This window comes from Oncorhynchus keta, chromosome 24 (assembly GCF_023373465.1).
Source record: "Oncorhynchus keta strain PuntledgeMale-10-30-2019 chromosome 24, Oket_V2, whole genome shotgun sequence".
Taxonomy (NCBI): Eukaryota; Metazoa; Chordata; class Actinopteri; order Salmoniformes; family Salmonidae; genus Oncorhynchus; species Oncorhynchus keta.
In genome coordinates, this window is record NC_068444.1 from 22,391,063 (window position 1) to 22,413,452 (window position 22,390).

The following is a 22,390-nucleotide window of genomic DNA, read 5'->3' on the forward strand; positions in this document are numbered from 1 at the left end:
GCCTGTTTACTCTACTCTGCTCTCCTGCACCTGAATTCGCCTCCCTTACACAGCCTTAACAGAATTATTGTGTGGATTATAATTAATAGACATTTTTGTAGCGATCAAAAAACCTCATCTTAAGCGTAATTCAAGTCTGAAATTTCAAAGTGGAAATTACTAACTACAGAAGCCTTTTAAACCTCAAATACACGACAAGTAAAACATTTCCTGCATTGGAGGAAAGTTCTGCTGCAACAAGGTGATCAAATTCAGATCCTATATGGGGTCAATTTCACGCCATGTATTGAATTCAAATTCAAATGAATTGTGAACATGAAAAAGTATGTTTTTTTTGAGGACGGGTGAAATAATGGCTGTTGAAATCAAAAACCAAACAATTGAAAGCAAAATGTATAGGATTATAAACAAAAATAAGCCATCAATAGCAATCATACCATGGGCATGACAAAATGTGTATTTTACTGCTCTAATTACGTTGGTAACCAGTTTATAATAGCAATAAGGCACCTCAGGCGTTTGTGGTATATGGCCAATATACCATGGCTAAGGTCTGTATGCAGGCACTCTGCTTTGCTTCGTGCATAAAAAACAGCCCTTAGCTGTGGTATATTGGCCATATACCACACCCCTTGTGCGTTATTGCTTAAGTATAACTTGAATAAGCATAATAGAGGATAAATACATACAAGTCTATGACTTATTTCCATGTTGAAGGTTAGAGGTTAATAATGGTGAGGGAGGAACAGTAAGGGCCCTAAAACATACAGTACGGTATGTTCCCTAATAGTTCAGACACACTCCATGGTGAAGTTTACCCTAGGTGCAGATCTATAATCAGCTTCCCCTCCTCCAATACTAACCTTAAAATGCTAAACTGACCCAAGATCAGCGTTTACAGGCAACTTCACCCTACATGGTCTGAGCTATAAGTGCTAACTCACAATGCGAGGTTTGAAGGGTGGTTTGACCCTCTTCTGCTCCAGCAGAACCCAGTCGATCTCCTTGAAGAAGGGATGAACCTTGATGGCCTCCTCCAAGCCCTGGGTGATCACACAGCCCAGACGCTTGTTTGGACTCTTCGTCATGAACTACAGGACAGGGAAACAGGCAGATGGATAAAGGGGGAAGGGAAATAAAGGTATTTGACTTAATCCTCTTGGCCCCCTTAGGAACATGGGGCAAGGATGTGAATGTTAGGAAGAGAGAAATAGAGGTGAAAGAGCAAGAGTGAGGGGTTCAGACGGTCAAGTGGTGCAGAGTGGTGTTAGTGATCTGCTCTGTGGTCATCGTGAATCTAGTTGTCAGATATGACCATTAGGACCTCTGGGCTGGGTAATGTGACCAAAGTACCAGTGAGACTGATCACAGAGTAACACGTGCCGGTCCAAGGCATGCACGCCTGCTTTCCCACAAGGCTTTGCAAACAGGCAGGGGACGGCCAAAGTAAACGCATGACTTGTGATGGAAAAAAGATCACACAGGAACTTGGGACACACACACAAACTAACACACTCAGAGGAATATTCTGCAACACTAAAACACAAATATAGAATTACACAATGTCCATACACACCACCAAACAGGACACAAACGAAAAAGCACATAATTCACATCCACACACAAGCACAGGACACTAACAAATATTACACACTCCCCCACGCACACAGAAAGCCGGCCGCGTTCTTGGAAGAGGAGGACCCTCAATGCTGGGGCAGCTCACCCCTGCCTCCCCGATTGTGCGATTACACAAGCCCCGAAACCACCAGAGAACACAAACACGCTGTTCTTTTCCCACATGAAGTGCAACGTCTCCCAGGCCTCTCTCCCCAGCCCACACAGCACTGCACAGCCACTCTGGCTCTCTGAACTAATTCCACCCTGCTCATCCTTGCTCCTCACTCTGCTAATCACTGAACACCACTTTACTACCTCACCAGAGACAGGCAGAGAGAGAGAGACAGCAGGAGGAGGAAGAGGAGGAGGAGACGACAATAAGGTAAGGTGTGGGGAGGAAAGGGGGGCTGATAAAGTACAAGTGGAATAACGAGTGGGAAAGATATGAAGAAAGAGGGGATAAAAAGGAGAGCAAAGAGGGATGGTGAGAGATACAGGCAGACTAGGACAGGGAGATTAACTGTAGGTTACTGACCGCTTTCAGGATGGAGACTGCCTCCTTGCTTAGCCACACTGGGTAGAGGACATCATCGTGGAGAATGGACTCAAACAGGTCATCCTCATTGTCAGCCTCGAAGGGGGGCTGGCCCGCCATCATCTCGTACATAAGCACCCCCAGAGCCCACCAGTCCACAGAGGGGCCATATTCTAGCTCCTGTAGGATCTAAACACACAGGGGAACAGGAAACAATGTAACACCATCTCATACAAAAGCTCCTTTAGGATCTAAAAAACACAGGGGCACAGGAAACACTAACACCAGCTACACTACAACAGGATTTATAAGGTAGTAAGGGGGAACAGTATACTTGTGATACCAGCTCATTAGGGATGATATAATGAGAATGAGTAGAACAAATGAGTATATGAGTTTGATTGATTGAGTGATATATTGAGTGATTGATTGATTAATTTATTGATTGATTAATTTATTGATTGAGTCATTTATTGATTGATTGAGTAATGTATTGATTGAGTGAATAATTTAGTGATTGATTGAGTAATTTAGTGATTGATTGAGTAATTTATTGATTGAGTAATTTATTGATTGATTGAGTGAGTAATTTATTGAGTGATTGAGTGAGCTTTTTTATGAAACGGTGAGAGAGAAGCAGAGTAGAGGGTAAAGAGTCGAGTCAATGAAAGAGTACAACATGAGAGAGAGTAACTTATGGAATTGATGGTTGAGTACTGTCAGACTGTCCCAGATAAGTGAGTGGGTGGTTTACTGCCAGACTGTCCCAGATGAATGGGTGGTTGAGTACTGTCAGACTGTCCCAGATAAGTGAGTGGGTGGTTTACTGTCAGACAATCCCAGATGAATGGGTGGTTTACTGTCAGACTGTCCCAGATAAGTGAGTGGGTGGTTTACTGTCAGACTGTCCCAGATGAATGGGTGGTTGAGTACTGTCAGACTGTCCCAGATGAATGGGTGGTTGAGTACTGTCAGACTGTTGCAGATAAGTGAGTGGGTGGTTTACTGCCAGACTGTCCCAGATGAATGGGTGGTTTACTGTCAGACTGTCCCAGATGAATGGGTGGTTGAGTACTGTCAGACTGTCCCAGATAAGTGAGTGGGTGGTTTACTGTCAGACTGTCCCAGATGAATGGGTGGTTGAGTACTGTCAGACTGTCCCAGATGAATGGGTGGTTGAGTACTGTCAGACTGTCCCAGATGAATGGGTGGTTGAGTACTGTCAGACTGTCCCAGATGAATGGGTGGTTGAGTACTGTCAGACTGTCCCAGATAAGTGAGTGGGTGGTTTACTGTCAGACTGTCCCAGATGAATGGGTGGTTGAGTACTGTCAGACTGTTGCAGATAAGTGAGTGGGTGGTTTACTGTCAGACAATCCCAGATGAATGGGTGGTTTACTGTCAGACTGTCCCAGATGAATGGGTGGTTGAGTACTGTCAGACTGTCCCAGATAAGTGAGTGGGTGGTTTACTGCCAGACTGTCCCAGATGAATGGGTGGTTGAGTACTGTCAGACTGTCCCAGATAAGTGAGTGGGTGGTTTACTGTCAGACAATCCCAGATGAATGGGTGGTTTACTGTCAGACTGTCCCAGATAAGTGAGTGGGTGGTTTACCGCCAGACTGTCCCAGATTAATGGGTGGTTGACTGTCCTGTCAGACTGGTCCCAGATGAATGGATGTTTTACTGTCACTGTCCCAGATGAATGGGTGGTTGAGTACTGTCAGACTGTTGCAGATAAGTGAGTGGGTGGTTTACTGTCAGACAATCCCAGATGAATGGGTGGTTTACTGTCAGACTGTCCCAGATGAATGGGTGGTTGAGTACTGTCAGACTGTTGCAGATAAGTGAGTGGGTGGTTTACTGTCAGACGATCCCAGATGAATGGGTGGTTTACTGTCAGACTGTCCCAGATAAATGGGTGGGTGGTTTACTGCCAGACTGTCCCAGATGAATGGGTGGTTTACTGTCAGACTGTCCCAGATAAATGGGTGGTTTACTGCCAGACTGTCCCAGATGAATGGGTGGTTGAGTACTGTCAGACTGTCGTAGATAAGTGAGTGGATGGTTTACTGCCAGACTGTCCCAGATGAATGGGTGGTTTACTGTCAGACTGTCCCAGATGAATGGGTGGTTTACTGCCAGACTGTCCCAGATGAATGGGTGGTTTACTGTCAGACTGTCCCAGATGAATGGGTGGTTTACTGTCAGACTGTCCCAGATGAATGGGTGGTTGAGTACTGTCAGACTGTCCCAGATGAATTGATGGTTGAGTACTGTCAGACTGTCCCAGATAAGTGAGTGGGTGGTTTACTGTCAGACTGTCCCAGATGAATGGGTGGTTTACTGTCAGACTGTCCCAGATGAATGGGTGGTTGAGTACTGTCAGACTGTTGCAGATAAGTGAGTGGGTGGTTTACTGCCAGACTGTCCCAGATGAATGGGTGGTTGAGTACTGTCAGACTGTCCCAGATAAGTGAGTGGGTGGTTTACTGTCAGACTGTCCCAGATGAATGGGTGGTTTACTGTCAGACTGTCCCAGATAAGTGAGTGGGTGGTTTACCGCCAGACTGTCCCAGATTAATGGGTGGTTGAGTACTGTCAGACTGTCCCAGATGAATGGGTGGTTGAGTACTGTCAGACTGTCCCAGATGAATGGGTGGTTTACTGTCAGACTGTCCCAGATGAATGGGTGGTTGAGTACTGTCAGACTGTCCCAGATGAATGGGTGGTTTACTGTCAGACTGTCCCAGATGAATGGGTGGTTGAGTACTGTCAGACTGTCCCAGATAAGTGAGTGGGTGGTTTACTGCCAGACTGTCCCAGATGAATGGGTGGTTTACTGCCAGACTGTCCCAGATGAATGGGTGGTTGAGTACTGTCAGACTGTCCCAGATAAGTGAGTGGGTGGTTTACTGCCAGACTGTCCCAGATGAATGGGTGGTTGAGTACTGTCAGACTGTCCCAGATAAGTGAGTGGGTGGTTTACTGTCAGACAATCCCAGATGAATGGGTGGTTTACTGTCAGACTGTCCCAGATAAGTGAGTGGGTGGTTTACCGCCAGACTGTCCCAGATTAATGGGTGGTTGAGTACTGTCAGACTGTCCCAGATGAATGGATGTTTTACTGTCAGACTGTCCCAGATGAATGGGTGGTTGAGTACTGTCAGACTGTTGCAGATAAGTGAGTGGGTGGTTTACTGTCAGACAATCCCAGATGAATGGGTGGTTTACTGTCAGACTGTCCCAGATAAATGGGTGGGTGGTTTACTGCCAGACTGTCCCAGATGAATGGGTGGTTTACTGTCAGACTGTCCCAGATAAATGGGTGGTTTACTGCCAGACTGTCCCAGATGAATGGGTGGTTGAGTACTGTCAGACTGTCCCAGATGAATGGATGTTTTACTGTCAGACTGTCCCAGATGAATGGGTGGTTGAGTACTGTCAGACTGTCGTAGATAAGTGAGTGGATGGTTTACTGCCAGACTGTCCCAGATGAATGGGTGGTTTACTGTCAGACTGTCCCAGATGAATGGGTGGTTTACTGCCAGACTGTCCCAGATGAATGGGTGGTTTACTGTCAGACTGTCCCAGATGAATGGGTGGTTTACTGTCAGACTGTCCCAGATGAATGGGTGGTTTACTGCCAGACTGTCCCAGATGAATGGGTGGTTTACTGTCAGACTGTCCCAGATGAATGGGTGGTTTACTGTCAGACTGTAGAGGGTGGAGGGTAGTGGGTAGAGGTTAGAATGTAGAGAATGAATGGTAGTTAGTAGAGGGTAGTGGGTAGAGGATGAAGGGTAGTGGATGGAGGGTAATGGGTAGAGGATGAAGGGTAGTGGGTAAAGGATGAAGGGTAGTGGGTAGAAGATGAAGGGTAGAGGGTAGTGGGTAGAAGATGAAGGGTAGAGGGTGGAGGGTAGTGGGTAGAAGATGAAGGGTAGAGGATGAAGGCTAGAGTGTAGTGGGTATAAGGAGGGTTGGGGTTTACCTCAGGAGCGATGTAGTCAGGGGTCCCGCAGAAGGTGGTGGTGGTGACTCCGTTGAGGATCCCCTCCTTACACATGCCAAAGTCAGCCAGCTTACAGTGGCCATGTGCATCCAACAGGATGTTATCCAATTTCAGATCTCTGGAGAGATAGAGACAAAATTAGGTCTGAGAGGTCAGAGTGAAGCAGTTACAGAGGTCAGAGATAGAAGAGTATTAATCTGTCAGAGACAAATGAGACAAAAATAAATAAAAAGTCACTGTGTCATCACATTTATTGGAGATGTATAGATCTGCCTCTCTGACACAAATTAGGGGAGGGGTGGTAGGGGTAGGGGAAAATAATACATTTTTAAAAACTCTGCCACCACTGCTGAAAAAAATACTAGGGGAAACACTGCAATGCCAAATATACTCTCAGTGTTCCTACTCAGTGAACAGACACAATGCCAAATATACTCTCAGTGTTCCTACTCAGTGAACAGACACAATGCCAAATATACTCTCAGTGTTCCTACTCAGTGAACAGACACAATGCCAAATATACTCTCAGTGTTCCTACTCAGTGACAAGACACAACGCCAAATATACTCTCAGTGTTCCTACTCAGTAAACAGACACAACACCAAAGGACTTTCTCAGTATGGAGGCCAAAAGCACTGTGAGGAGCTATCTGCACTATGGAGGCTACTCTTGGTTCACACGTACAGTATGCACACAAACACACACAGAATGTTCCACAGACATAGAGTCGTGTGTCTCTCCATCGCTCCTCTCCTTTATTGTGGGCAGTGAGCGAGAGATGGAGGGTGCTGTTGGAAATGGCAGGAGGGGAGGAACAGGAGAGAAGATAAGAGGTCTCTGATGAAAGATGCCAGGGAGTGGCATGAAACCAGTCAGGTCAGGGTTTGATGGTTGATTGCTGAAAATATGTCAACATCTTTTAACAGATGCCATTCAGCCCAAGGTGTTTTCACAAAACAGCCTCCACGACCTGGGTGTGTGTGTGTGTGTGTGTGTGTGTGTGTGTGTGTGTGTGTGTGTGTGTGTGTGTGTGTGTGAGGCCGTTACACAACTGTTCTGTTTCAGAGAGACCTAAAAAGGACACATCAACAATCTGCATGATTCTCCTTGGGAGTGAAGTGGTAGGTTTAGGTGGGTTCATTCATCCTTATAAAACATTGATTAGTGCAGGTAATGTTACTATAGAGCAGTGATACAATTTTTTGTAAGGGGGCCACATTGGATTGATACAATCATTCATAGGTTCGTACAGATCTTGCATTTGTTGTACTTTTTCTTCCAATATGATCAAGTATCAATTGAGAGCAAATTCAGAGCAATATAGCACATGCAATTGATTTGATGTACAGCACAACACAAATATATACACACACATCAAATAGGCTACATCACATGTATAAGACCCATATTAAGGGTTACCTCAGTAGTAAATGTCCCTTCTGCATCTTGATTGAATTCATTCTAAATGTATAGTCTGTTGTTGCTATCCTTGTGAGGCAATCAAGGTGTGCATTGGTCAGCCTGTTTTTCTGTTTTTGTTTCACAATTTTCAAACACATAATCGGGCAATATCTCTTACATCAGTGCTTTCGTCAAGCGCAATACTAAAACACGGTGCCACGGATATGTCATTAATCAGTTGCTTACCGATGTCCTCGCCAATGTCTTCTATGCCCCTTGTTATGGTCGAGTCTGAGAGTTGCAGTCCCTTAATTAGCTTTAAAATAGCTTCCTTGTTTGTGACATTAGCATACACTATTTCGGCTGAGGCCCAAAACATTTGTAATATCCGTGTCTGTGAATGCATTGTTTCTCGTCAGTATCCAAGCAATCTCATATGTTGCCTCTGTCGTTTTCTCTGCAACAGTGCTAGATTTGTCCATCATTGTTGTCCTTTGAGTTGTGCTATTTGGTTGTTTCTGAGGTTGCTTTGTGGCGGATATGTTTAGTCAAAGTGGGCATGGTGCGACTGGAAATGTTGCTCTAAATTTGCTCGTTTAAAACAATTGGCTGCCTTCTGTTCTGGCAAATAAGACAAAGTGAACTAATCCCATTATGCAGTACAAAAAATACTTGTATGTCCATGTCTCTTGGAACTTTCGGTGTGCTTCTTGAATCGACCGCATTCTCCTCTTAGCCACCGGAGCCACGCTATTTTGGCATTTCTGTTAGCTACTTTAGCTAGCTGCACTTCCCCACTGACATCTTCCTGATTTTCCTGGTTCTCCAGTGGTTGTTTGTTCATAGCTGTCACCTTGTTCTCCAGCTCTCCCCCCTCATTTTCATTGTCAATAGATTTACGTTTCTATTTTACAATAAATCGATCCATGGTTACCAGACTGCAAGATTAGCTAGTAGCAAACTGATATCTGTCGGTCGCTGTAGCTGAGCAGTTGCGTACTATTTTGGCAAACGATCTATTGCGGCCTTTCTGTTCAACAGCTGCGCTATACTGCCATCTATCTGCCGTCCAAGGAACAATATATATATTCAATGTAGTGATTCAGGCATGCATTAAACACATTGAAATTGTATCATTGTTATGTATTATGAATGGAAAATAGGAAAATCACAGCGAGCCGCAAATTAAGGGCTCATGAGGCCCAATGTGCTATGTATGAATATGGCAACTCATCTATGCTGTGAAAATCGGGGATGATGTAATAACATCTGGTATCTGGCGTACATTGCAAGAATTCAAAAAGCGTTTGAATACATGCATGCACTCTTACAAGCTCCAAATTGTGTGCTAAGCCCTCATGTTCCAAAGATGTTCCAGACGTTTCCATCAGGACATCTCCCCCCTCTCTCTCTGCCCCATCCCTATGTTTTCCATATCTGTCAGCCCACCCTCTCTTTCCATATCTGTCAGCCCACCCTCTCTTTCCCAATCTGTCAGCCCACCCTCTCTTTCCATATCTGTCAGCCCACCCTCTCTTTACATATCTGTCAGCCCACCCTCTCTTTTCCAATCTGTCAGCCCACCCTCTCTTTCCATATCTGTCAGCAAACCCTCTCTTTCCATATCTGTCAGCCCACCCTCTCTTTCCCAATCTGTCAGCCCACCCTCTCTTTCCATATCTGTCAGCCCACCCTCTCTTTCCATATCTGTCAGCCCACCCTCTCTTTCCATATCTGTCAGCCCACCCTCTCTTTCCATATCTGTCAGCCCACCCTCTCTTTCCCAATCTGTCAGCCCAACCTCTCTTTCCATATCTGTCAGCCCACCCTCTCTTTAAATATCTGTCAGCCCACCCTCTCTTTTCCAATCTGTCAGCCCACCCTCTCTTTCCATATCTGTCAGCAAACCCTCTCTTTCCATATCTGTCAGCCCACCCTCTCTTTCCTAATCTGTCAGCCCACCCTCTCTTTCCATATCTGTCAGCCCACCCTCTCTTTCCATATCTGTCAGCCCACCCTCTCTTTCCATATCTGTCAGCCCACCCTCTCTTTCCCAATCTGTCAGCCCACCCTCTCTTTCCATATCTGTCAGCCCACCCTCTCTTTCCCAATCTGTCAGCCCACCCTCTCTTTCCATATCTGTCAGCCCACCCTCTCTTTCCTAATCTGTCAGCCCACCCTCTCTTTCCATATCTGTCAGCCCACCCTCTCTTTCCATATCTGTCAGCCCACCCTCTCTTTCCATATCTGTCAGCCCACCCTCTCTTTCCCAATCTGTCAGCCCACCCTCTCTTTCCATATCTGTCAGCCCACCCTCTCTTTCCTAATCTGTCAGCCCACCCTCTCTTTCCATATCTGTCAGCCCACCCTCTCTTTCCACATCTGTCAGCCCACCCTCTCTTTCCACATCTGTCAGCCCACCCTCTCTTTCCCAATCTGTCAGCCCACCCTCTCTTTCCATATCTGTCAGCCCACCCTCTCTTTCCCAATCTGTCAGCCCACCCTCTCTTTCCATATCTGTCAGCCCACCCTCTCTTTCCACATCTGTCAGCCCACCCTCTCTTTCCTAATCTGTCAGCCCACCCTCTCTTTCCATATCTGTCAGCCCACCCTCTCTTTCCACATCTGTCAGCCCACCCTCTCTTTCCTAATCTGTCAGCCCACCCTCTCTTTCCACATCTGTCAGCCCACCCTCTCTTTCCATATCTGTCAGCCCACCCTCTCTTTCCACATCTGTCAGCCCACCCTCTCTTTCCTAATCTGTCAGCCCACCCTCTCTTTCCACATCTGTCAGCCCACCCTCTCTTTCCATATCTGTCAGCCCACCCTCTCTTTCCACATCTGTCAGCCCACCCTCTCTTTCCATATCTGTCAGCCCACCCTCTCTTTCCACATCTGTCAGCCCACCCTCTCTTTCCATATCTGTCAGCCCACCCTCTCTTTCCACATCTGTCAGCCCACCCTCTCTTTCCACATCTGTCAGCCCACCCTCTCTTTCCATATCTGTCAGCCCACCCTCTCTTTCCACATCTGTCAGCCCACCCTCTCTTTCCATATCTGTCAGCCCACCCTCTCTTTCCACATCTGTCAGCCCACCCTCTCTTTCCACATCTGTCAGCCCACCCTCTCTTTCCACATCTGTCAGCCCACCCTCTCTTTCCACATCTGTCAGCCCACCCTCTCTTTCCACATCTGTCAGCCCACCCTCTCTTTCCACCCACCAGGTCACATCACCTCATCTGTGTTATTACTTTGTTGATATTTTACAAATGTTCCATCCTGAGAATATATCACTTTTCTCCCGGTCAACCAGGTCCTTCCTGCCAAAACCGGACGTGCCATTCAAAAGCATTATAAAGCATATAAATAGCCCTATGTCTGGATTTGATTAGAGCTTTGATCAAAAAGTATATCCCGAGCCCGAGCCATACATTAAGCCATACACTTTATGAGCCCTACATTAAAGACATTTAATGAGCCCAAGCCCCAAAACTCCCAGATGATTGTGCTTTTATCCAATACATATAAGACACGACAGAAAAACATAAAAGCCCATAGATGTAGATAGCTATTTGCTCTCTTGGGTAAATACATGAAACTATCTCCAGTAGGCTAATCTTTTTGAGTGTGAACTGTATTACTGCACTGTATTGTACACTGAGAATACAAAATATTAAGGACACCCAGTGGTGGGAAAAGTACCCAATTGTCATACTTGAGTAAAAGTAAAGATACCTTAATAGAAAATAACAAAAGTCAAAGTCAAAGTAACCCAGTAAAATTCTACATGAGTAAAAGTCTTAAAGTATTTGGTTTAAAATATACTTAAGTATCAAATTAAATGAAATTGCTAAAATATACTTAAGTATCAAAAGTAAAAGTAAAGTTATAAATCATTTCAAATTCCTTATATTTAGCAAACCATTTCAATTTAAGGATAGCCAGGGGCACACTCCAACATTCAGACATCATTTACAAATGAAGCACGTGTGTAAAGTGAGTCCGCCAGAGCAGAGGCAGTAGGGATGACCAGGGATGTTCTGTTGAGAAGTGTGTGAATTGGACCTTTTCCATGTCCTACTCTAAGCATTCAAAATGCTTAGGGGTAAAGGAAAATGGATGGAGTAAAAAGTACAATATTTTCTTAAGGAATGTTGTGAAGTAAAAGTAAAAGTAGTCAAAAATATAAATAGTAAAATAAAGTACAGATACCCCCCAAAAATACTTAGTACTTTACACCATATTCCTAATATTGAGTTGCACCCCCTCCTATTGCCCTCAAAAGAGGCTCAATTTATTGGGGCATAGACTCTACAAGATGTGGAAAGCGTTCCCACAGGGATGCTGGCCAATGTTGAATCCAATGCTTTCCTCTACCCTTGCCCATTCAAAACCTTCTGAATGGCACACACACAATCCAAGTATCAATTGTCTCAAGGCTTAAAAATCCTTCTGTAACTTGTCCCCTCCCCTTCATCTACACTGATTGAAGTGGATTTAACAAGTGAAACCAATAAGGGATCATAGATTTCATCTGGATTCACCTGGTCAGTCTATGTAATGGAAAGAGCAGGTGTCATAATGTTTTGTACACTCAGTATATAATACTGTATTATATAGACTGGAATTACACACATCATTCTAACCATGATAAAGCAGGGAGAGAACATGCGGTTCTGGTGCAGTAAGTTACAAGTATAGGCTAGTGAATTAGATTTGAATTTTGAAATATAATAGGGCCTATTTGTATAATTAGTAGGCCGATGCCTATACTGTACACCTTTCATAATATTTCCCCTGCTGTTATTAGCCTACTTCCTATTTCTCTCTTTATTGTCGCTTCATTCATTCCTCGCTTTCAACAGTTAAATTAAATACGTTTCATTGTCCTTATTTTCATAATTCTAATGACATCATTGAATAATATAGGACTAGAAATAAATGCAGAAGGCTTTCTCCTCTCTTCATGAAGATTGAATGTTTATGGGTCGGAATAAACAACTGCTATAGCCTACTGTCATTGTGCGTTCGCTCTTCTTTCAAACTACCTGTGAGTTCTACTGGCCGCTATATTTAACATTCAGCAAACAAGAGCTTGCACCCCTCTTCGAATAGTCTACTGGTATAAGAAATGCAAAAAAAATGGTACTCCAAGAGCTAAGGAGTGGTTTTTAAGGAGAGGCCAGCGGAGCACAGGTGCGTGGGTATTGCGCAAGAGACAGAGGGTATAAATTAGAAGCTTATTATGCATACTCTATCATTAATTATCTAAATATAAGGCATAAGGCTAATATTGCAGTGAATGTATTACCTGAAAGACGTAGCCTAGGACATCTATATACAGTTGAAGTCGGAAGTTTACATACACCTTAGCCAAATATAGTTGAAGTCGGAAGTTTACATACACTTACGTTGGAGTAATAAAACTCATTGTTCAATCACTCCACAAATTTCTTGTTAACAAACTACAGTTTTGGTAAGTCGGTTAGGACATGTACTTTATGCATGACACAAGTAATTCTTCCAACAATTGTTTACAGACAGATTATTTCACTTATAATTCACTGAATCACAATTCCAGTGGGTCAGAAGCTCACAAACACTAAGTTGACTGTGCCTTTAAACAGCTTGGAAAATTCCCGAAAATGATGTCATGGCTTTCGAAGCTTCTGATAGGCTCATTGACATCATTAGAGTCAATTGGAGGTGTACCTGTGGATGTACTAATAAAGTGGTGATCCTAACTGACTTAAGACAGGGCATTTTTACTAGGATTAAATATCAGGAATTGTGAAAAACTGAGTTTAAATGCATTTGACTAAGGTGTATGTAAACTTCCGACTTCAACTGTATGTGCACGTTTTTGCTTTGGGCTTCGTCCCCATCATGTTCATGGGCTCCCAAGTGGTGCAGTGGTCGAAGGCACTGCATCTCAGCTAGTAGGTGACACTACAGACAACCTGGTTCAAATCCAGACTGTATCACAACACGTGTTTGGTATTCCCATAGGGTGGCACCCAGTGTTGTCTGAGGTTGGCTGTCATTGTAAATCAGAAATGTTTTCTTTACTGACTTGCCTAGTTAAGTAAAGGTAAAACCATTTTTTAAAATTACGTATGCTATTTTGGGAAGAGACATTTTTTAAACTATTTTTGCATTCCTGCTCCTGTCTCCTATCATTATACAACGTGACATGCCTAATGTCAAGTAGACATGGTCCATGTCCGAATACCTGTACTTGAGTTCGAAATAGGAGACATTTTGTGTTTGCGAAACAATTCAGTTTGATAGTGAAGAAAATAAAACATGTGTATTGTATGCTTTAAATGACAGATGACATAATAATTTGGACTTTTCATCTAGTAGATTTTTCTGCACACTATTGAGGAAGAGAATCGTCTTTTGAGATCCACGTGTGTCTGACAAAGAGTTGCGCTTTACCAAAATGAACCAATGGAGGTAATCAATGCAAGTGAGCATGAGATGAGGCATTCTCAGTAGGATGAGCCTAGTGTAACAGTATAATTATAAACCGTCCCCTCGCCCATACCCGGGCGCGAACCAGGGACCTTCTGCGCACAACGACAACAGTCACCCTCGAAGCATCGTTACCCATCGCTCCACAAAAGCCGCGGCCCTTGCAGAGCAAGGGGAATTACTACTTCAAGGTCTCAGAGCAAGTGACGTAACCGATTGAAACGCTATTTAGCGCACACCGCTAACTAAGCTAGCCGTTTCACATCCGTTACACTAGTATGCTGATTGATATGTGTTGCTTACTGCATTCATTTTTTAAAAACAGTACATTCTAAATAGTACAGTATGTAGTTTAGTACACAGTATGAAGTTTAATTAAGTAGTATGGAAGTCAGATTTCGGACACAGCCATAATCTCAAATAGACATTTTAGTACAAAGGTACTTGTAGCTTTACGGTCAAGCTAACCTTGAACACAATTTTCTTTTCAATTTCCTTTTCCAATTATTTCAGTTCTAAAAATGAATCTACCTGCGGCAAGGAAAATGAATACAACACAATGACCCAGTAAGTCTTAAATTACATATTTGATGTAGTCTGCACAATAGATTATGACAATGATCAATGATTTTATTGCACAGCACTGTGTACCTGTGCTCTCTCCATGTGTAGCAGCAGGTGTTCAAGAGCGCTAATGGAATGATAGTTATTTGAAGAAGTTCATTGAGTATATACCCTGTGACAGTTACACTTAGATAACCTGAGTGCCAATGCCAATGATTTTGCTTTGACTGGGTTTGTTGTTGTTGAATAATATAATATATAATATGCCATTTAGCAGACTCTTTCATCCAAAGCGACTAACAGTAGTGCGCTCTTAGAAAAAAGGGTTATTCAGCTGTCCCCATAGGAGAACCCTTTGAATAACTCATTTTGGTTCCAGATAGAACTCTTTTGTTTTTTTAGATAGAACTCTTTTGGGTACCATGCAAAACTGTTTCCAGAGTGTTCTACATGGAACCAAAAAGGGTTCTACCTCAAACTAAAAACGGTTCTCATATGGGGACAGTTGCAGAACCCTTTAAGTCTTACAGGTAGAAGCAGTCAGGTACCAATGCTATCATGTTGGTAGTTTGATCAAAGTTCTGGCCCTTGAATGTCTCTTTACTTCCTTGCACAGTCAGCCCATTTCGCTCTAGAGAGAAGGCCTTTTGGAGAGAAATCACATGACAGAAATTGCAATGCTGCAAGGCATTTCTCAAATATGAAATAGCTTTTGAGTCTTAAGCTGGCTGGTGGGGAGTTACAACGGATAACATATCATACCATGCACCAACATGGGCCACATCTCTCATGAATAAAAAGAAAATAAAATCTGACATTAAAACCCCAAGAAGAAACTTGCGTCAGAGTGTGCTTCCAACCAACAACTGAGATTATTGCTGGCAAAACAGAAACAAAACAGCTGTACGAGTATACAGTTGGAGTCAGAAGTTTACATACACCTTAGCCAAATACATACATTTATACAACAGTTTTTCACAATTCCTGACATTTAATACAAGTAACAATCCCCTGTCTTAGGTCAGTTAGATCACCACTTTATTTTAAGAATGTGAAATGTCAGAATAATAGTAGAGAGAATGATTTCTCTCGGATGTCATAAGGTGAATGCACCAATTTGTAAGTCGCTCTGGATAAGAGCGTCTGCTAAATGACTTAAATGTAATGTAAATGTAAATTTATTTCAGCTTTTATTTCTTTCATCACATTCCCAGGGGGGCAATAAGTTTATTAACACTCAATTAGTATTTGGTAGCATTGTCTTTCAATTGTTGAACTTGGGTCAAACGTTTCAGGTGGCCATCCACAAGCTTCGCACAATAAGTTGGGTGAATTTTAGCCCATTCCTCCTGACAAAACTGCTGTAACGGAGTCAGGTTTGTAGGCCTCCTTGCTCGCACATGCTTTTTCAGTTCTGCCCACACATTTTCTATAGGATTGAGGTCAGGGCTTTGTGATGGCCACTCCAATACCATGACTTTGTTGTCCTTAAGCCATTTTGCCACAACTTTGGAAGTATGCTTGGGGTCATTGTCCATTTGGTAGACCCATTTGCGACCAATCTTTAACTTTCTGACTGGTCTTGAGATGTTGCTTCAATATATCCACATAATTTCCCTTCCTCATGATGCCATCTATTTTGTGAAGTGCACCAGTCCCTCCTGCAGCAAAGCACCCCCACAAAATGATGCTGCCAAACAGTTCTATTTTTGTTTCCTCAAGTCAGAGGACATTTCTCCAAAAAGTACGCTCTTTGTCCCCATGTGCAGTTGCAAACCGTAGGTTTTGGAGCAGTGGCTTCTTCCTTGCTGAGCGGCCTCCAGGTTATGTCGATATAGGACCCGTTTTACTGTGGATATAGATACTTTTGTACCTGTTTCCTCCAGCATCTTCACAAGGTCCTTTGCTGTTGTTCGTGGATTGATTTGCACTTTTCACACCAAAGTACGTTCATCTCTAGGAGACAGAATGCGTCTCCTTCCTGAGCGGTATGATGACTGCGTGGTCCCATAGTGTTTATACTTGCGTACTATTGTTTGTCCAGATGAACGTGGTACCTTCAGGCATTTGGAAATTGCTCCCAAGGATGAACCAGACTTGTGGAGGTCTACCACTTTTTTCTGAGGTCTTGGCTGATTTCTATTGATTTTTCCATGATGTCAAGCAAAGAGGCACTGAGTTTGAAGGTAGGCCTTGAAATACATCTACAGGTACACCTCCAATTAACTCAAATGATGTCAATTAGCCAATCAGAAGCTTCTAAAGCCATGACATAATTTTCTGGAATTTTCCAAGCTGTTAAAAGTCAACTTAGTGTACATAAACTTCTGACCAACTAGAATTGTGATACAGTGAATTATAAGTGAAATAATCTGTCTGTAAACAATTGTTGGAAGAATTACTTGTGTCATGCACAAAGTAGATGTCCTAACCAACTTGCCAAAATTTTAGTTTGTTAACAAGAAACCTAAATGTATGTAAACTTCTGACTTCAACTGTACATACGGTAAATTAAAAGGAACTACTGTCACCATTGTCAGGACCTTTACTCATGATTTTGGCAGGCATACAAATGTTATATTACACACACACACACACACACACACACACACACACACACACACACACACACACACACACACACACACACACACACACACACACACACACACACACACACACACACACACACACACACACACACACACACACACACACACACACCAATCAGGCTCAATTGAGAGCATTTCCTGTGTTTCATGTTAATCTTGTGGAGTGATTTTTCCATTACGTACACAGCAACCCTCTCTGCTCTGACAGTTAACCTCCCTCCCTCCGCTTCAAATGAGCTCCCCATTCAGCCCGAAAGACACAAACACTCATGCATATGCACACACACATATGCATGTACGTACACGTGCGCGTAGAAACACACACACAGGTTAGTGTTTTTTTGTAATGAAACTTGTTCTGGAGGCAATTCTGCAGAGCGGTTACCAACTGACACACTCACAAAGCCGTTCATCCTAAACTTAACCTTCAACACACTGCTAACCCTAACCTTAAATTATGACCAAAAAGCACATTTTTGTTTTCATACATTTTTACAATGTAGCTCACTTTGAATTTGCAGGGGGAAATCGAAATTGAAATTGCTCAGTTCTGCCTCCAGGACTCAAATGTCAACTTACGCGTGCACACACACGCATACACACAAATTATTCACTAGGACCCATGGACCAGCCCATGATCAATAGTGAGTAATACATTTCCTAGAAGTTCTAAAAAGAGACATAATGAGAATAGCTTTGAACATGAGACACGGCCCCTGCTGTGCAGACACTGGTTCAAATACTTAGAAGAACAAACTGCCCTTAATATTAATTTCTATCTGGAAATATTGTTGTCTGCCCACGCTAAAGTACACCACGCTAAACTACACCACGCTAAAGTACACCACGCTAAACTACACCACGCTAAACTACACCACGCTAAAGTACACCACGCTAAACTACACCACGCTAAACTACACCACGCTAAAGTACACCACGCTAAACTACACCACGCTAAAGTACACCACGCTAAACTACACCACGCTAAAGTACACCACGCTAAACTACACCACGCTAAAGTACACCACGCAAAAGTACACCACGCTAAACTACACCACGCTAATGTACGCCATGCTAAACTACACCACGCTAAAGTACACCACGCTAAACTACACCACGCTAATGTACACTATGCTAAACTACACCACGCTAAAGTACACCACGCTAAACTACACCACGCTAAAGTACATCACGCAAAACTACACCACGCTAAAGTACACCACGCTAAACTACACCACGCTAAAGTACACCACGCTAAACTACACCACGCTAAAGTACACCACGCTAAACTACAACTGAACCATGTTAACCAAGTCGTTTTAAGTACACAACTACAGCTGAACCATATTAACTAAGTAGTTTTAAGTAGATGCCCGATTCCAATGAGAGTTATCAGAGACCTGGGCATTATAATGTCATGTTATTCTTTCTCCAGATTACTACACCTAAATTCTCGAGCTAACACGCAGATACCAAATGGTGTCCATATAGAGAATATGGGCTATTTTCCTTCATATAATTATTGAAGTTGGTGCAAAAAGATCAATACCTTTTGTCAGAAAATCACCTATTGATATAGCAATACATGTTGCATGTTCAAGTTCAACATGCTTAAAGATGGAAATAGGGTGGGTGAATGAGGGAGAGAAAGAGGGAGAGAAAGTGGGAGAGAAAGGGAGAGAAAGGCGGAGAGAGGGAGAGCAAGGCAGAGAAAGAGGGAGTGAAAGAGGGAGAGAAAGGGAGAGAAATGGGGAGAGAAAGGGAGAGAAAGGGGGAGAGAGGGAGAGCAAGGCAGAGAAAGAGGGAGTGAAAGAGGGAGAGAAAGGGAGAGAAAGGGGGAGAGAAAGGGAGAGAAAGGGGGAGAGAGGGAGAGCAAGGCAGAGAAAGAGGGAGAGAAAGCTGGTATACATGAGGACAGTCCGTGGTGTCTGAATAAAGGTCAAACGGAAGTCATGGAGAACAGGCATTACGTGGGACACTCTTCACTGGTATGGTATCTGGGGTAGCTAGACATGGCTGTTTATTTTGATTGTACTCTATGCATTTCACACGCACACATAGGTGTTATGTTTGTACGTCTGCATAGCGTGTTTATTGCCAGGTTCATTAGTTTCTAGGTTTATGAGTGTGGATGTGAACTGAGCATGTACAGTACACAATATGTGATTGTATACATGGCTTGGTGGTGTATGATTGCGTGTGTATTGTGCTGTGCTGTGCTCTGTTGTGAATGCTGCCCATAGAGGCTCCAGTCTCACATAAGCTTGTGCAGAGCGAGGAGGACGGACAGATAGCCTGGTGATAGACTCCTCCCCTCCCCTCTCCCCTCCCGTTCCCGTCTATAGTGGCATACAGGCTTCAACCAGCCGACTGCATGCCAGTCCAGACTCGTCCCACATCACTAACAGATCAAACTGCTACTGTCTCAAACGAAACTTAGCCACTGTTTTCTTTTCTCTCTCTCAGAAGTGGGGGGTGAGAGGGAGTCATGTACCTACTTCCCAGAGTATTCCCAAAAGGGTTGTTTGTACTCTTGGTTGAAAGTGCTCAACAGGTCACAGAGAGGTAAGGCTGAGTCAACTCAGGTTAAGTATGTGGCGTTACGCTAAATGTTGTAGACCTCCCACGCAAAGGTGCGTGCATCACATTTGTCAGTCCTGGCTTTCACTGATTTCATTGATTTGCCAAGTCCGAACAAAGCGAAATCCACTGACAGAATAGCCTTGAGTGGAAATCATAAAGACATCTTCATTGTCATCCTACGCTCAATGACTACTCTCTGGAAGACAAAGCTGATGCTTGCAGAGCTCTACAATATCACATGCTTGATATGTGGATTTTGTTAAAGGTAGACTCAGCGTTATGACGTTGCAACAAGCAGCTCCGCAGATATTGCGATGAGCCCGATGCAAGGCTTTGCTCTCACACAGTCACACAGGGTATCTGTGCATGTGCACGGATTCGCTTCACGCTGCTACAACGTGGTAGCTACGGCACCAAAACAGCGAAGTTTAGCCTTGTGCGGCAATACTTTTAGTTGTTGCGGAAATGTACCCACTACTGCTGTTTATTAATTTGTACATCGCTGAGTGTACCTTTCAAGCTAAAACTTATAATATAATAATATATGCCATTTAGCAGACGCTTTTATCCAAAGCAACTTACAGTCATGTGTGCATACATTCTACGTATGGGTGGTCTCGGGAATCGAACCCACTACCCTGGCGTTACAAGCGCCATGCTCTACCAACTGAGCTACAGAACCACTAACTTGCTCCCTGACATTATTAATAAACACTGAAATAAATAGTCATTCAGACAATACGTCGAATCAAAAAGGCACCAAGGAGGCTGGCTATACTCTGCGCTGCTAAAATCACGTAGCCAGAACCCTTTGATTAGGAACAGGGACAATGAGTCCAGACTGTAGTCTCACCCACTTTCCTGTCTTGAACACAAACTCACTGCACAGCCCAGAGAGAGAGAGAGAGTGAACGACAGAGAGAGACAGAGAGAGAGCCAGAGAGAGAGGGAGAGAGAGTAAGCACAAGAGAGAAGGAGAGAGAGAGACAGAGAGAGACAGAGAGAGAGCCAGAGAGAGAGAGAGAGAGAGCAACAGAGAGAAGGAGAGAGAGCAACAGAGAGGAGAGAGAGTGAACGACAGAGAGAGACAGAGAGAGAGCCAGAGAGAGAGGGAGAGAGAGCAACAGAGAGAAGGAGAGAGAGCAACAGAGAGAAGGAGAGAGAGTGAACGACAGAGAGAGACAGAGAGAGAGAGTAAGCACAAGAGAGAAGGAGAGAGAGTGAACGACAGAGAGAGACAGAGAGAGAGAGTAAGCACAAGAGAGAAGGAGAGAGAGTGAATGACAGAGAGAGACAGAGAGAGAGAGTAAGCACAAGAGAGAAGGAGAGAGAGTGAACGACAGAGAGAGACAGAGAGAGAGAGTAAGCACAAGAGAGAAGGAGAGAGAGTGAACGACAGAGAGAGACAGAGAGAGAGCCAGAGAGAGAGGGAGAGTAAGCACAAGAGAGGAGAGAGAGTGAACGACAGAGAGAGACAGAGAGAGAGAGTAAGCACAAGAGAGAAGGAGAGAGAGTGAACGACAGAGAGAGACAGAGAGAGAGAGTAAGCACAAGAGAGAAGGAGAGAGAGTGAACGATAGAGAGAGACAGAGAGAGAGAGTAAGCACAAGAGAGAAGGAGAGAGAGTGAACGACAGAGAGAGACAGAGAGAGAGAGCCAGAGAGAGAGGGAGAGAGAGCAACAGAGAGAAGGAGAGAGAGTGAACGACAGAGAGAGAGAGGGAGAGAGCAACAGAGAGAAGGAGAGAGAGACAGAGAGAGAGCCAGAGAGAGAGCCAGAGAGAGCAACAGAGAGAAGGAGAGAGAGACAGAGAGAGAGCCAGAGAGAGAGAGGGAGAGAGAGCAAAAGAAAGAGAGCGACGGGGAGAAGTGGAGAGAGAGAAAGAGCACCTTCAACCTACAGTACCAGACTATTATTCTTTTGATTTTACACAATACACAATTCACACTGGCTAGTCACTTCTTAGCCTGGTGCCTACACATATTGACAGACGGAATTTCATGACTTTTCCATGATTTTTATACAAAAAGTGTTAAACAAATCAAAATATATTTATATTTGAGATTCTTCAAATAGCCACACTTTGCCTTGAAGGACACATTTGCTAAGCACTTGTTGGCTGCTTTTCCTTCACTCTGCGGTTGGACTCATCCCAAACCATCTCAATTTGGTTGAGGTCGGGGGATTGTGGTGCAGCACTCCATCACTCTCCTTCTTGATAAAATAGCCCTTACACAGCTTGGAGGTGTGTTGGGTCATTGTCATGTTGAAAAACAAATGATAGTCCCACTAAGCCCAAACAAGATGGGATGGCGTATCGCTGCAGAATGCTGTGGTAGCCATGCTGGTGAAGTGTGCTTTGAATTCTAAATAAATCATCAGAAAAGCACCCCTACACCATAACACCTCCTCCTCCATGCTTCACGGTGGGGAATACAAATGCGGAGATAATCCTGTAATGGTTTTCCTCCTCTTCGTCTGAAGAGGAGAGGCGAGAAGGATTGGAGGACCAATATGTGGCGTAATAAGTGTCCATGGTTGTTTATTAAAACATATAAACTGAACACTTCAATTTATAAAAACAAC

General features: G+C 43.8%; 1 protein-coding gene across 5 annotated transcripts in view; it reads right to left on the minus strand.

Moving 5' to 3' along the window:
* The window catches only part of LOC118357702 (protein kinase C epsilon type-like), a 170,990-nt gene that overhangs the window by 6,879 nt on the left and 141,721 nt on the right, over nt 1-22,390 (minus strand). For all 5 annotated transcript variants that reach the window (XM_052477973.1, XM_052477975.1, XM_052477976.1 and 2 more), the window contains 3 exons: nt 6,147-6,285; nt 2,153-2,341; nt 945-1,091 (listed from right to left, as the gene is read on the minus strand). In XM_052477973.1, coding sequence (XP_052333933.1) covers nt 945-1,091; nt 2,153-2,341; nt 6,147-6,285 — 475 coding nt within the window. The remainder of the gene's footprint in view (nt 1-944; nt 1,092-2,152; nt 2,342-6,146; nt 6,286-22,390) is intronic.